The 16,299-nt window shown below is 42.8% G+C and overlaps 2 protein-coding genes across 5 annotated transcripts; both read left to right on the top strand.

The window, feature by feature from the left end:
• The first annotated feature begins 3,595 nt into the window (after positions 1 to 3,595).
• Positions 3,596 to 8,379, top strand: rab1aa (RAB1A, member RAS oncogene family a). Of its 3 annotated transcripts, none has more exons than XR_013124995.1 (7): positions 3,596 to 3,755; positions 5,189 to 5,264; positions 5,673 to 5,768; positions 5,961 to 6,056; positions 6,639 to 6,770; positions 6,910 to 7,902; positions 8,126 to 8,379. XR_013124995.1 is itself a non-coding variant. In XM_076989333.1 (6 exons), the coding sequence occupies exons 1-6, from the start codon at positions 3,742 to 3,744 to the stop codon at positions 7,084 to 7,086; spliced, it is 591 nt and encodes a 196-aa protein (XP_076845448.1). In that variant the 5' UTR covers positions 3,596 to 3,741; the 3' UTR covers positions 7,087 to 8,379. The 3 variants fall into 3 exon arrangements, 1 of the variants encoding a protein (XP_076845448.1); XR_013124996.1 differs by having other exon boundaries at positions 8,184 to 8,379; XM_076989333.1 differs by having other exon boundaries at positions 6,910 to 8,379.
• A 3,985-nt stretch (positions 8,380 to 12,364) lies between these two features.
• Positions 12,365 to 16,264, top strand: sertad2a (SERTA domain containing 2a). 2 transcript variants are annotated; one of them, XM_076989331.1, is made up of 2 exons: positions 12,365 to 12,627; positions 14,865 to 16,264. In XM_076989331.1, the coding sequence occupies exon 2, from the start codon at positions 14,867 to 14,869 to the stop codon at positions 15,824 to 15,826; it is 960 nt and encodes a 319-aa protein (XP_076845446.1). In that variant the 5' UTR covers positions 12,365 to 12,627; positions 14,865 to 14,866; the 3' UTR covers positions 15,827 to 16,264. The 2 variants fall into 2 exon arrangements, with proteins under 2 accessions (XP_076845446.1, XP_076845445.1); XM_076989330.1 differs by lacking the exon at positions 12,365 to 12,627 and adding an exon at positions 13,770 to 14,459.
• The last annotated feature ends 35 nt before the right edge of the window (positions 16,265 to 16,299 follow it).

The raw sequence follows: 16,299 nt of genomic DNA on the forward strand, positions 1-16,299 counted from the left end.
CTCAGGTCAGCAGACAGGTCTATTTATAATAGTAAATGTTGGCTGTTGTTCTGTGTGGTTCCTGGAGTGCATAGGCTTGAACGTGTGTGCCTGTGCGTATATACTTATCGCTCTATATTTGAGGGCTTCTGATGACCTCTCAAGGACAGCAGACCATGCGTTACAACATACGGAGTGGAGCCTGTGTTGCCAGGTCATGACTGTAACCCTTACAATTCGAAATGTTTGTTACAATTTCCCTCGTGTTAGTGCTTAGCTGGGGGGGGGGGTTGACAACAGCTAAGATTAGACTTGTGTTCAAAGACCTTTTAGGCTAGAGTGGAGCTTAAACCCACACACGGTCATGCTTATTTTAAGACTCGCAAGGGTGGGTGCACAGAAGCACTCTACTCTCCAGACAGACACAGAAACAGAGTTTATCTTTGAACAAGACAAAGACAAAGACAAGACGCACGCAGGTCGGGACAAAGCTAGGCGGACACGGCCATGTGAGCTGTTAGACCATGACAGGTGAGAGCAGAGAGGGAGAGCATAGGCTGACCACATGCGGTGTGTCTCTGAATGATCTGAACAGATGCTGGTCCCACAGTGAGCGTCTCCTCCTCCACTCATATCAGTGGCTTGCTTCTGTCTGTTCTCCTCATCCTACAGTGTGTGTGCAAGGCACTGAGTATTCATAGTGTCACTTCTTTCTAGGATAGCATAGTGCATAAAGGCAAATTTCTATTATCCATTTTTTTTTCCATTAAAAGTATTTATATGAATTTGCTTTTTATTTTATAGGTGGCACTGATTTGAACTGGAAGAAACATAGGCAATCTTAACCTACTCTACCACACACACACACACACACACACACACACACACTTCATTATTCGGTAACAGGATGCCATGTGAGTAGACCCACAGGACAAAGGAGGGTCTGCAGGGAGGGTGGAGGTGTGTTGGGGGAGTGGTAGAGCGGTAGCAGGTCTACACACAGGGGCCTCAGAGTCTCTGTGTCACTTGAGAGGCAGACCAAGAGAAAGAGTGAAAGAGAGAGCAGAGGAATGAAGGGGAGAGGGAGAGAGAGAGAGAGAGAGCTCTACTGTAACAGCCCCAGGCTCTCTGACTCCAGAGCAGGTCACTGGAGATGACATTTGGCAGAATGAAAGCACTCCCTCCATTAGCAGGTTAGTTAAATTATTCTGGAAGTGATCAAGGCACAATGATAACAGAGACACAGTAAATGGGCCTACGTGCATAGACAGTGTTGCACTGTACCTGTGCATTTAGTGTGTGTGTGTGTGTGTGTGTGTGTGTGTGTGTGTGTGTGTGTGTGTGTGTGTGTGTGTGTGTGTGTGTGTGTGTGTGTGTGTTTGTGTGTGTGTATGTGTGTGTGTGTGTGTTCTTCCAATGAATACTTTTCGTCTATATATGAGATCTTAATTTTTATACCACAGTCTATCACACGTTACTTAAATTACAAATGTGTGTTTGATCTCCCTCCTCGTTTCCTCAATGACCTTCCCAGGTAATAAGTACAGCTCGGATGTCGGGGGCGGTTTTAAAGACAGAATGGTAGAAATAGTAGAAAGCCTTCGGCCAATCTTACCGTTTCCTGCTAAAAACTTATTTTCTTTTCTATTCTTTATTCCTCGCTCCAAGCGCCTAGTTTAGCTTCTGCATAATCATGGGATCTCTGAATTTTAATAATAATCTTTATTATGGCGCCCTCTAGGGAATATAGTTTGAATATCACAGTATGTTAATGTTGTTCCTAGTTAAGACAACATGCAATTTCAAAGGCACCATATCATGCTCACGATACATAAGCGCTATTTATCTATTTATTTACTTGTTATTTATTTATTTTTCAATAAATGTTCAACTGTTTTCTGAGAGCCGTAGAGATTTGTGGATAAACCAAGGTGCCAAAATAATTTCACGGCCTCCAGGAAGTTAGCTGCAGTCGACCACATTCGAACTGCCACGAGATTAAAGGAGTAAAAGTTCAAACCATTTCTGTTTCCGCATCGTTTTGTCAAATTAGTTATCGACAACATTTACATATGTTGACATGTATGTTGTGACGAGAGTATAACATTTTTTTAACCACTAATAATTACATTCAAAATTATTATAGCTAATAGACTCCATATTTACAGGTGTATCTCAATAAATTTGAATATAATCAAATATTTTCAAATATATAATTTATCAAAATTATATTTATTTCAGTAATTCAATACAAAAAGTGAAACGCATATATTAAATAGATTCATGACAAACAGAGTGATCTATTTCAAGTGTTTATTTCTGTTAATGTTGATTATTATGGCGAACAGCCAATGAAAACCTAAAAGTCATTATCTCAGAAAATTAGAATAATTAACATAAAACACCTGCAAAGACTTCCAAAGCGTTTAAAATAGTCCCTTGGTCTGGTCCAGTAGGCTACACAATCATGATGAAGACTGCTGACTTGACAGCTGTCCAGAAGGCATTGACACACTCCACAAGGAGGGTATGCCACAAAAGATTATTGCTAAAGAAGCACAGTGCTGTATCCAAGCATATTAACTAAAAGCTAAAAATTAAAAGCTAAGTGGAAGGTAAAAGTGTGGTAGTAAAAGATACACAAGTTACCAGGATAGCCAGGATTGAGTCTTGAAATGATTGTCAAGAAAAGGCCATTCAAAAATTTGGGGGAGATTCACAAGAAGTTAAGTGCTGCTGGAATCAGTGCTTCAAGAGCCACCACACACAGAACATGAGCTACAACTGTCGCATCCCTTGTGTCCAACTTATGACCAAGAGACAATGTCAGAAGCATCTTACCTGGGCCAAGGATAAAAAGAACTGGACTGTTGCTCAGTGGTCCAAGGTGTTTTCAGATTAAAGTCAATTTTGCATTTCATTTGGAAATCAATGTCCCGGAGTCTGGAGGAGGAGTGGAGAGACACAATCCAAGCTGCTTGAGGTGTGAAGTTTCCACAATCAGTGATGGTTTGGGGAGCCATGTCATCTGCTGGTGTAGGTCCAAGACCAAACTCAAATTCCAGGAGGACTTTTAATAACCACAGTATCACTGCGCTTGATAGGCCAGCAAACTCGCCTGACCTAAACCCCATAGAGATTCTATGGAGTATTGTCAAGAGGAAGATGAGAAAACCTCAGTAGGCTGATCACCTCCATGCTGTGCTGCACTGATGCAGTAATTTGTGCAAAAAGAGCCCTGACCAAGTACTGTACACACGTTTCAGTAGACCAACATTTCTGAATTAAAAATCCTTGTTCAGTTGGTCTTCTATAGTATTCTAATTTCCTGTGATAATGACTTTTGGGTTTTCATTGGCTGTTCGCCATAATCATGAACCTTAACAGAAATAAATACTTGAAATAGATCACTATATTTGTCATTAATCTATATCATATATGCATTTCACTTTTGGCATTGAATTACTTAAATAAATTAACTTTCTGATGATATTCTAATTTATCGAGATGCATCTGTATATCCAAGTACATTTCAAAGTGTTGTTAGGAAACTCTTATTTTGGCAGGTCTTAAACAATGACTCAAGTCATTTTAATATCTAAGATTGATGAAACTTCACAACCAGTTACCGTTTCTGATTGAATACCAGTTAACCCGGATCCTGGCTTAGAAATTCACAACAAAAAGTCAAGTCAATAAAAATTCTCGACATTTTCGTGGAGAGGAGGTCAACAAATCAGCTTTCCCTGGGTGATATCAACAATGAACCCCGAAAAGTAAGTTATTGCTTAGTTAACTAATAGCAAATGTAAAAAAAAAATCCAAATTGCATTAGATACACAGACAGTTGTGTCGCTACTGTAGTTGTTTGTTGGTATAAAGTATTATCACAAACTGGTTAACGACTACAAACTCGATAATTCACCATCCTACTGTAAAATTTTTAACTTGAATAATTAACTGTCTAAGGTAGTTGACTGGACTACCAAGTTAATTAAGTTGTCTGGCTCTATCCATCAATGAAGAATCACTAATTAATTAAATTACTCTCTGTAGCTGCTTCTAAGAGGCTGAATGGATTAATAAACTGAACATAGTTCCTAATCATATAGGTAGCTAGCAGGCTTGTTTGCTTTCTGACTACATAGATAAGATAACCAAGCTCAATTAGGGCTGTCACCGAAATGTCGTTTTTGTGTTAAACTGCTTGCTAGGACGTCACACTTTCTAAACGTAAAAATAATTAAACTGATACAGTTGACCTTCTTAGCAAATAACCGTATACTAAATAACTTGTGATCGTTTTAAACGTGTATCTAGCCACTAGTGCTTATATTTGTTTTCTTAAATGTTCGTAAGGCTCCCCGTGTAATGGGTAAGCTGCGTATCCAACTAACTGATCGCGTCACTTTGAATCTTCATTCAGATCGATCAATAGGTATAACAGATCTATAGGATTGTAAGTCTTTAACAGGGAGACTGAAAGTACCTATTTTCCCTGCACCTGGAGGACAAAAGCTACCTAATCAACACAAACAACTGTTTATTAGCTAGGTTATTGTACACAGTCCTTGGCATTGTGTGTGGAATGTTGCTTTCTATTAAGTTAGCTTCCTGATCGCTTGATCTGGTCTGTTTAATTAGCTGTCCTAATGAAATTTACAAAAGAGGAACGCGTATATTACTTCGCATTACTAGAGCCGTTATTTCCCCCCTGGCCTCACAGATTACAGATGGAGAGATGAGATAGTGGCGGGCCTCAGCAGCGGTGAAGCGTGGAGTGTTGTGATGGTGGTGGTGATGGTCGTGGTGGTGATGGTGCAGATAGCCTGACCAATAACATCGTCTCTTCCAGCCTGGGCACGCATTTGTGATGTTAGCAATTTAGAATCTGTACCTCTCCCCAAACCAGATTAGTTTGTCTGCAGAGAATCTGGTTCTCCACACCGTCAAATACTTTGACAGCAACCAACGTGGTGTGTGAGGTTTGTAACATGCAGACCAACCGGCCCCAGTGGTTTTCTGTGAGGTCTAGTGGCAGGTGCTAAATAACTGCCATTATTTTGTTATAATAATAATGTAATAATGGCACCAACAAGAGTTCTGTTGTGAAGGCACTGGCACAAAATATTGTTTTTCAAAAATACCCCTAGTCTCACACACCACATGTCTCTCTTGCAGTGATCTGATCTACATGTCTCTCTTGCAGTGACTGTGCAGTATTTAAACTGCTACTGATCGGAGACTCGGGGGTCGGCAAGTCTTGTCTTCTTCTCCGCTTTGCAGTGAGTGACCGTCAAACACCTCATGGAACTACAGCTTCAGAATGAATATACTTTTATTTTTGTACCTTTACATGTTCTGATTTGGTGAGGGTTTTGTCCATGAACACATATGACTGAGGGTTTTGCCCATGGATACACATGGATACTGGTTCCTTGATCAGCACATGACTGATCAAGGAACCAATTTCCCTATGAGCACCTAAACAGCCAGATTTCAGTAATTAATCATAAGCATCTGCAGCACAGATGAAGTATGAGGGTTATGAATATGCATGTCCCATGGTCAGGACTCCTGTAGTCACAGCAGACGAGCAGACGCTTGCAATGTTTAGTCTTCCTGGCGGCTGGCGCATTCAGTCAGCGGAAGAGTGGTCTTCATGGTCTCTCTCTCTCTCCCTCTCTGACCAGGATGACACGTTTACTGAGAGCTACATCAACACCATTGGCGTGGACTTCAAAATCAGAACAATAGATCTAGAAGGCAAGACCATCAAGCTACAGATTGTAAGTCATCGAGCGGCTGAGGAGTCAGCCTACAGCTGGAATTCTGTTCAGTGAGCCGGTGGGATTGTTTTGAACTCTTTTGTGTGTGTGTGTGGGCATGCTGTTCAGTGACTCAGTCAGCATTTGTTGAACTGTGTGTGTGTGTGTGTGTGTGTGTGTGTGTGTGTGTGTGTGTGTGTGTGTGTTATGCAGTGGGACACTGCAGGCCAGGAGCGCTTCCGTACCATTAACTCCAGCTATTACCGCGGAGCCGACGGCATCATCGTTGTTTATGACATCACAAATCAGGTGGGCGGTCACTGGTCCTTTGTCAGCGTCACCATACTGCTAGGAAACCACTTCCATGGAGACCATGAGTGAAGGAAAGCCCACAGCTGATGAAGCAGATGGTTTTCCCGAAGCCTCCACCACACTCGGCACAGTCGGCACAGCACACCCAGCACACCGTTTTCCTGCTAGAAGAAAGTGTTCCAGGCAACTGCTCCATGGGCTCCTCCTGTCTGTCACGTGTCCAGTTGGTGTGCTGGCAGTAAATATAAATAATACTTGCAGGGTTGGTATCCAGGGTGACCGCATTTATCAGTGACAGCCTCGCGCTTCCCTGGAAACGTTGACGTGCGGCTGCCTGCCCTTGCTGTACCTGCTAGACCTGGTGAACTACAGCGGCTGTGTCTCTGTCGTATTGTCTTTGGACATATTCCACGGAAAACTGGTTGCCTGGCCAACAGAAATAAGAGTTTTGTTATGTTTTGTCACCATTATGTTTCTCTGTGGGTGGAGAAGTGCGTCTGTGCTTTGAGTTGAGGTGGTGGTGTGTTGCCGCGATGTGCTGTTTTTAAGGGAGACCTTTCCCTGTGCATCTGTTACCAGGAGACCTTCACCAACGTGAAGCAGTGGCTTCAGGAGATAGACCGCTACACCAGCGACAACGTCAGCAAGCTCCTCGTGGGTAACAAGAGCGACCTGACCAAAAAGAAGATGGTGGAGTACTCCATAGCTAAGGTCAGACGCCAGCGCCTCCAAGAGCATCGTGCTGATCACGGCTGTTCTGTCTGGCTGTTGAGATGCAGCACTGTCCTAACATGTCTGTCTCATTCTCTCTCTCCCCCTCTCACTCACTCAATCACTCTTTCTCTTTCAGGCGTTTGCGGACTCACTGGGTATACCCTTCTTGGAGACAAGTGCTAAGAATGCCACCAACGTGGAGCAGGTCTTCGTCACCATGGCAGTAGAGATCAAGAAGAGAATAGGATCAGGCCCCGGTGTGGGCAGAGATAAATCCAATGCTAAGATCAGGTGCTCTGGGAAATGCTGCTGAGACCTCTTCTGCTCCCCAAACAAACACCCAAACAAATACTCGGAGAACAATATGATACAGACCACTACGTGTGTGTGTGTGTGGTGTGTGTGTGTGTGTGTGTGTGTGTGTGTGTGTGTGTGTGTGTGTGTGTGTGTGTGTGTGTGTGTGTGTGTGTGTGTGTGTGTGTGTGTGTGTGTGTGTGTGTGTGTGTGGGAGAGACTGTATTAAGAATTATCAGAATTGTCTGATATATCATGCATGTACAAAGCTGCATGGCCTGACTAAAATGGCATCTCCAACAGTCTGATCTCAACCTCATGTCATGTCATTACATTCACGCTTGGGAGGAATTACTTAGCATCTTGATTCTCTTACTCACTTTTGAAACACTCAGGTGACAGCTGTGTACAGGATATCAGACAGGGATGTTAGGCTCCGCCTCCTGTCACAGCAGGGCAGCTGAGTGGAAAGGAGAGGGCAATCGTAGCATACTGGAGACGCTGTGAAGCATGCTGGGACACTGTAGTGCATGCTGGGAAGCTTTCTTCTCTCTCTCTCTCTCTGCAGTTACGGCAGTGAGTTGTCTCTTCCGTGAGTCTTGTTTCTTTTGGTTGGAGGTGTTTGTGTTTCAGGTTGCGTGCCAGTGTGGAAAAGGGTTCAGTGGTGGAATGTACCATCTAGAAACGTTTCCCAGTGGCAGTCCTGCTGTCGGTCAGTGGTTCGCCCGCTCCAAGACAACTGACTCCTGTTGACCTAACAAGTCACATCAGGTGTGTGTGGCCATGGAGGTTGCCACAGTGACCGCTGCATCCTCCACCTGGTCCTGGAGACCAGGTGAGACATGGCTGGGGAAGGCTGATTAGGAAACCTCAAACTGAAGCCAAACACTGGGTTGGGTGTAGGGACCTGTAGACTGGGCTATACACCCAAAAGCTATCTTCATTTTGTGTTGTTTCTAACACAGATTGGACATATCGAGGAAAAATTTTTATAATGTGCACATATGAATATATTCATATGACAGCCTTTACCTCTTACACCTCGTTATGTCCTACAGGGATTTTTGGATTATGAAGATTATATATGAGATTTTATATTTCTGTGCAAATTGCCAGAACCGATTTCCTCAGGCTACAGAGATGCAAAGGAAAAGTTCACGGTGGTAATGACCCCACGATGGGTCGGTCATTTCAAAACACCGAGCACTGATGTCACCACCTGTGCCTATATCATTTTTGTTAATGCTTTTTTTACTCTTGACATTTTTTTATGGAATGTAATGGAAATGTTTAATAAAATGTTCTTAATGGATGTGTTCTGTGTTTGTAAACGTCTAATCCAGAGATGTCAGAGAGTCCTGGAGGTTCATTTTGTGGTCCTTCCTGATCTAGTGGATAAACATAAACGGACTAACCAGAATCGGTTGAGGACTGGCCTGCAAACTTCCTGCTCTAATTATAGAAAAGAACACTGCACACCACCGGTGAATGGAGCAAAATGTTGAAAAATGTAATAAACAGAATAGTTTCTTCTTGCCATGAACAAGTGAGAACAAACATAACTTCAAGCTGACCAGTCGCCGGCTAATGGCATTATTTTTAAAAAGACGATGCCCCTCAACTTCAGCGTTATTGGGAAACATTACTAAGAATAAATTAGTAATCCGTACTATAACACATCATAACACGTTACAGTCTGCAGTACTGGCACATTGAACCAGTCAAATGGATAATCACATTTAAAATAACACGTTTGGTATCAATACTAAAACAATGTTCATTCTTGCCATTACACTGCTGGTTAACCAATCAGCTGATGTTTCAGATTTGCACATATCACCACTAAATGACGTTGTTTGCTGACACTGAAAATCACAGACACACCTTCCTACGCGACGGGTACGACATGGTATCCAAAATATTAAGAGCCATTTGCACATATGACCATTAGAGGGCGCTGTTTGCTTACATTGCTGGAGGATCACAAAAACACCTCCCTGAACGATGCAAATTGAGAGCTGATTCCAAATTACCAAAAATTTACAGAACTGAAAAAATTAAATGGTTGAAGTAACAATATGATTATCATGAATGGAAAAGAAAGAGAATGACGATTATACTGTTCTAACATTATTCTCGATTCGCTAACTCTCTTTCGTGTGCAAAATCAGTTGTTAAATAGCAACACTGTATTTTGCATTTATGGCCACTAAAGGGCGCTGTTGGCCAACCCTCGGACCGTCACATACACGGTGCTGTTTGATCAAATGTACGCTGTTGCATAGATTGTCATTCTGTCAACCTCAGAGTTGAAGTTCCTCATCCACACAATAAAGGCCTGAGCTGATTGATTGTTTGAACTTTATTAGCTCATCTCAACTTGACAGATCTGAGATCTGACTGTAAAGCTTCATTAAAAGCAAGTAATTTCCACAAACTATCAACAGTGCACTAGTGTCTATCTATCTATCTATCTATCTATCTATCTATCTATCTATCTATCTATCTATCTATCTATCTATCTATCTATCTATCTATCTATCTATCTATCTATCTAGCTTCAGTGGAACTCACCACATGTAAATGATTGTCATTTTTTAAAACAATGCCACATTGTGTTAATGCACATTAAGTTCAGTCATATTTTAATCAACTGCTGTCATTTGTGAATGTGTAGAAAACTGGCTGTCAGAGAAATACAAGTGGGATCAAACCTGCTGCAGTCATGAGTACTCACATACACATGACACATTCACATCACATGTACACATCACATGTACACCACACGTACACATAGCAAACATATGTGTTAGTGTTGAGGGGTTCCTTACATATTCACACAACACAGTAGCTACACAAACACACAACACACACACACATACTGCAGACATACATATTAGTGTTGAGGGGTCCCTTACACATACACACACAGCAGACATACGTGTTAGTGTTGAGTGGTCCCTCACACATACACACAGCACACACACACACACACACACACACACAGCAGAAATACGTGTTAGTGTTGAGGGATTCCTCACACACACAGTTCTGGACACATACACTGCAGATATACATGTTAGTGTTGAGATGTTCATTACACATACACAAAACACAGTACACAAACACAAAGCACACACACAGCAGACATACTTATTAGTGTTGAGGTGTCCCTCACACATACACACAGCTCTGTACACATACACACACAGCAGACATACGTGTTAGTGTTGAGGGGTCCCTCACACATACACACAGCTCTGTACATATACACACACAGCAGACATACGTGTTAGTGTTGAGGGGTACCTCACACATACACACAACTCAGCACAAAGGAACAGATGTTTAATGCAAGGGCTGCAGTAAGGTCAGGGTCAAGAACAATGCAGAAGTGTGTGTGGGGGGCACGCACACGCACACACACACGTGTATAATTTGCTGGCTGTATTCCTGTCTGCTCTGTAACAAAGGGTGGGTGGCAGGCGAGGACTCATTCCACATAGACTGTTTTTGGGGGTTGTGTGGGGTATGGACCCCCCCTGGGGAGGGGCGGGGCGGGGAGACGATCTGGGGGTGAAGGGGGATGGGTGGAGAGAACAAACAAAAGATTCAAAAGCCAGAATCAGTCACAGAATCAACAGCAAAGTTCCCTCAGACACTAACCACCTGCCTCATAAAGTTGTTTCTTTTAAAGGTTTTTATGAAGTCACATTCTACAAGTTACATTATGTTACCATAGAACACAGTAGTGCTCATTTTCTACTCTAACTTAAAGTAAAGGTGAAAAGTGTAATTGTCCCTCTGACATCAGTAAATACCACAAGTAGGAGTCAGTTACTTGAAGAAAGTTGCAATGATGTCATTTGTATTAGGAAAAGATTTCAACATTATTTGATCATATATTTCATTATAATGCATGAAAAAAGTTCTAGAATCATATGGAACCAAAGATAATGGAGATTATGTAAACAAATACAAGACTACAAAACCTTCAGAGGGACACTTTAAACAATCAAGAGCATGACTAAGTGATTAATCAGCAGCCATAAGTGTTTGTGAGCAAACGTCTGTCTCTTGGTAAATTAACAAGGTGTGAAACAGGTCATTCCTGTCCTATTGGGAGAACAGCTAGTTTCGTGAACTGTCTGAGAATACCATCATATTCAGTTACTATAGCAACGGGATAAAAAAATGTACTCCTCACTAACTGTTCTAAGAGTACATTGATGGTGACAAGCAGGGTGGTTGCAGCAAATTCTGGACCCTGTACACTCTCAATGTCAGTGGGCCCCTATAAATGCCAGTAAACGAGGCAAAATGGGCCCCTCTCCCTACTCGGGCCCTGGTTAATCAGGTCCACTTTCCCCCCCACTACCACGTGGTGACAAGTTATATTTTTCACATGCAGTATTGCTGAAGAACAACCAAGCGAGATTCTTATCAAGCAAATCAACAAAGTTTTAATGAATGTCTTTGATCCAAGTATCGGCAGAAATAAGTCGTTTACTCTAAATGTCCACGGTTTGAGCGGGTTGAGAAGCGGTTCTTATTATGCTGATGTGGAGAGGAAGAGTCATTCCGTTTCTGTAATATAATCTGTGGCGAAGGTATTAACTGGAAAAAGCATTTCAGGCACTTGTGCAAGATGTTGCTATTACTGGTCAATTTATTCCATTTTTTCTTCTACCATCTGGAGAAAATTATGTCATGCCTCGAGAGCGACAGAGCGAGAGGGAGAAAATAGCCTAAGCGACAGATGTCCAAGTTGGGTATAACACACTGTGTCGCTATGTACAAAATATACGGACCCTGAGCATGTGCAGCGTGAAAATGCGTTCGCGCGCGCGTGCATGCGCACAAGAATTTTATCTACAATAAGCACAATTGCTCTAATTTAATTAAGCGCATTTGCGCGCACGCGCACACACAACACACACTTTTTCCAAATAATGGCTACAGGTGGACGTTAAAATAAGTTAGGAAGTTAGTAACGACCACTGCATTCCTATGTCCTATGCATGTCTATATATAGCATATTACATACACACAGTCTAACGATCGCGCTTGGGAGTAAAGTGACTGTGTTAGCGGACACGTTCCTGACATACATCACATTTCTGCGGTTTTTCTCCCTTGACTAAAGGAATCATGCCTGGAAGTTTCAAAGTTACCTAAAGCATTTTAAAACATCACGTCCTCCTTCGATGTATGCCAGCTGGAAGTCTAAAGTCAGAGAGAGAGAGAGAGAGAGAGAGAGAGAGAGAGAGAGAGAGAGAGAGAGAGAGAGAGAGAGAGAGAGAGAGAGAGAGAGAGAGAGAACTCAGCGTACATCTCAGCCTTACGTCATTCTCGAAGACTGCTTGCGGGTTTGTTGAAAGGAAGAATAGACGAGACCGCCTCGACCGATGTCCGGAAGGAATAACTTTACGTTCCTTTCAGTTGCGTCAAGTAAATTAGGCAAAAGGCGTCGATAAACGATACCCTGTGACTATAAGCGAAAGAAACTGGCGAAACCATTCTGATGGTCGTTATAAAGTTACCGGTGATACTACATGTGGTGAGTTTATGTTTATTTTAACAGGAGGAGAATTCTACTAGCCTACTGTTTCCTTCTCTGTCTAATTAGCTCAAGTGTACTAACTTAGTCAGTACCCTGCTAGTCAGCCGTTATCTTCAGACCTGCTTTGTAAGAAAAATTTTTGCTACTAATTAACTTGTAGGTCGATGTTATTAAGGTAGCCTACTTGTTTAAGTATACTACATGGACCAAACCGAAATAATTTTAAAAAGGGAAATGTATAAATACGCAGTTGATTAATGCGATTATAATGTGAACAGCTCGCCTTTTCTCCAATTATTAAAAAGTTTTATACACAGAGACGAATTTGACGATAACTCGAGACAGTGTAATCGAAGTGTTGGTCAGCTCATTTTTAATTTAATTGCAGGTGATGTCCATTGATAAACAATAGCGCCCCCTGGTGTTACACGGCGCTGCTTTACTTCGTCCAGGCAACAGTTGCATAGTAAAATACATGAATGAATTCCAAATACCTACGCGAAAGGGTCGAATATGTAGTGGCATACCTGCTGCTCTCAAACTGTACTGAACTTTCATTTCAGTACACTTTTGAGTTTCACTTTACTTTTACCTGGTAAAAGCGTGCGCGTGTCAAAGGCAGTAGAACGAAACTAACGTGGAGCAAACTAGTAAATGCGAGTTATTACTAATACATTACTGAACTTTAAATTTTATTATACATTCATGAATATATTATACAGGTAATTGTAAACATTACACGCTACTAAACTAGGTTTAATAGCATGCTGAGTTGATGTCCAATTTTCTGAATTACAGTTTACGTTTGCATTTAGGGCATTTATCGCCTTTATCTAAGGCGACTTACAAAGTGCTTTGCCATCTTTTCACAGAATGCATCTTAGACAGTAGCATAGATAGGTCAAAATTCAAGATACCCTTGAACCAGACTACTACAGTGACTACTACAGTGACTACTACAGTGATTACTACAGTGACTACTACAGTGACTACTACAGTAACTACTACAGTGGCTACTACAGTGGCTACTACAGTGACTACTACAGTAACTACTACAGTAACTACTACAGTAACTACTACAGTGGCTACTACAGTAACTGCTACAGTGGCTACTACAGTAACTACTACAGTGACTACTACAGTGGCTACTACAGTAACTACTACAGTGACTACTACAGTGACTACTACAGTGGCTACTACAGTAACTACTACAGTGGCTACTACAGTGACTACTACAGTGACTACTACAGTGGCTACTACAGTGACATTACCTACTTCTGCAAATGAAGATCGGCTACAACGTAAACAACTGGGATTAAAAACCGATACCTAGTAGTGTAAATTAACATGTACAAATAAACATACAATGCGAAGTACAAGGACAACAAGTGCTATCTGCGGTGTTAGTGGTCATTTAAGTACCCAACAAATGTCGAGTACAAATGTCCTGACATACACATCAATGTCAATAATGTAGACTAAACTCTAGTTAAGTAAGACCGTTTTTAAGAGTGGTTATGTCGAATGGACCAGTCCACGTAATGGTGTTTAAAGTTGTATTACAGGGTTAGATCCTGAGTCAGCATTAATACTCTGAAATGTCTGATAGTACAGCTTGATCATACTTCGGTTTTTTCCACCATTAACTCCCCCCGCTTCCTTCTTGTGAAAAGGTCTTTTGTGGGTGGACGTTTTTACAAAGGTTAACTGTGACTGTTGACGATTTGGGCGTTGTTTATCAACCAGCTGAAGGAACTTTGAGTTCACTTTTATGATCTGCGCACGGTCACTTTTTCTAGAGTTTCAGAGGAAATTGGCTCTAGATTTTTGTGAGTTTCAGAACTGGACGAGTCGTGCATTATGTATCTGTGTAGCTGCAGAGGGTAACTTGATAACATGTCACCCAGTCAGTGCTGTTATCCGCTCGCTCTTCTTTCGCTATGAGTACTACGACTGCGTGAAAAGCGGATGACTTCTTTGAAGCACTGCTTTATGTGAAACATGGGCATTACAGGAAAACAGCCCGTCACCGCCACGCTGTTGTCATGACTGTAAAGTTACTTTGCTCCGCGTTAACTTTATTGCTATATGAGAGACCACAGTGCAGACGACTATATTGTTACTTAATACGATATTTATCTTTGACGTTTCAGACGTCGTCAAACCCCTGCGAGCTAAGTCATGATGTACAGTCTCGTCATTCTGTGAGTTTAAACATCTTTGCTCCCTCCTAGATATGCAGCACGTGACGTGTGTGGGTCTGAAGAGGAAGCTCGCGCCCGAGGACGCGCGCACGACGGAGAGTGAGCCAAAGATGGCGGCGGTGGCGGAGCAGCGACCCTGGCTGTGCTGTGTGCAGCGGCAGGTGGTGCTCCAGCTGTCGCTGCAGAAGCTCTGCTGCTCGGCCCCCCACGCGGAGACAGCGCTGGTGCGCCGTGTCCTCATCGCCAACACGCTCCGCCTCCTCCGCGATGAGCTCGGCCAGCAGGGGGCGCCGCTGGGGCCAAGTGGTACGGCGGAGGGTAGCCGGGAGGCGGAGCCTCAGTCACGGGGGGAGGGCACCCTGACGCCAGCGTGGGTGTTGGAGCAAGATGGAGAAGCGTTTCTGTCACGGCACTGCAACCATGACCTTTCACCTCCCTTTGTGGGTGGAACACCACCACCGTCGTCCCTCACCCCAGACAGCTTCTCCTGGGCTCTGGCTGAAATTGAGGATTTGTTTTCGGCCGCGGCCGCGACGGGAGACTACGCCACACCGCCCACCTGCCCTCTCAGTGCTTCATCCCCCTCGTCTTCCTCAATCTCCCAGCCAGAACACCGGCACCCGCTGGACCCAGGAAGCAAACTCACCGTTCCAGCCACCCAAACATCTGAGAAACAAACCCGTATTAGCTCGGGAGCAATTGGGCCAGCACCATGTGAGCCCCACCTGGACTCCTCTCACCACGCCAATCTCTGTAGCCCAGCCCCTTTTGTGGTTAACCACACCCCCTTATCAATTATGCCCCCCTCCTCGAGCTTTCTCCCGGACCTCTCATTGGACGATTTCCTCTTCTCAGACTTGGACAACTTTCTGTGTGAATTCAACCCTTGCAGCTCAAACCTGAGCCCCACCCCAAACCCATCACCGAAAGTCACTTCCATGGTGACGGATGACATCATGGAGCACATAATGGAGGTTCTAGTTGGATCATGAGGAACATGCCGAAAACCCAGCATCAAGTAACCAACAATGGTCAAACACCTTATAACACTGGTGTTTTTATTGAACAGTTTTGTCAAGATGAGATCTCCAGTTCATGGCAAGTCAGGGAGTTTTGTGAAGTTTTGCATCAACTTTCCACAAAATGGCATCCACAAAATGTCAGGTAAATTCTGTTACCGTAGTGTTGTGGAAAAACGGGATGTAGTCCAAAACACTTGCCATGAAAATGAATTCTTATTTATTTACATGTGCAAATATTTATTTCATGTGGTGTAATTAAAGTCAGGGATGTAATATATTCTGGACATTTCTCATCTCAGTTATGTTTTTATTTCTTATGGTTTGTAACACTTACTGCTATTAAGTTCACTGTTTTGGTACTAAAATTGTGTCATCCTGAAATAAAAAGGGAAGTGGTTGTATAGGTAAGCAGAATGAGACCTGAATGGAGGAGTAAATAGAGA

Source organism: Brachyhypopomus gauderio, unplaced genomic scaffold (assembly GCF_052324685.1).
Source record: "Brachyhypopomus gauderio isolate BG-103 unplaced genomic scaffold, BGAUD_0.2 sc67, whole genome shotgun sequence".
Taxonomy (NCBI): Eukaryota; Metazoa; Chordata; class Actinopteri; order Gymnotiformes; family Hypopomidae; genus Brachyhypopomus; species Brachyhypopomus gauderio.

Bases quoted from the DNA above. Each gene is read 5' to 3' on its own strand.
- rab1aa (XM_076989333.1), top strand. The intron at 5,769-5,960 runs GTAAGTCATCGA...TGTGTTATGCAG, and splicing joins AGACCATCAAGCTACAGATT to TGGGACACTGCAGGCCAGGA. The intron at 6,771-6,909 runs GTCAGACGCCAG...TTTCTCTTTCAG, and splicing joins TGGAGTACTCCATAGCTAAG to GCGTTTGCGGACTCACTGGG.
- sertad2a (XM_076989330.1), top strand. From the start codon at position 14,402: ATGATCTGCGCACGGTCACTTTTTCTAGAGTTTCAGAGGAAATTGGCT. The intron at 14,460-14,864 runs GTGAGTTTCAGA...GCTCCCTCCTAG, and splicing joins GAAATTGGCTCTAGATTTTT to ATATGCAGCACGTGACGTGT.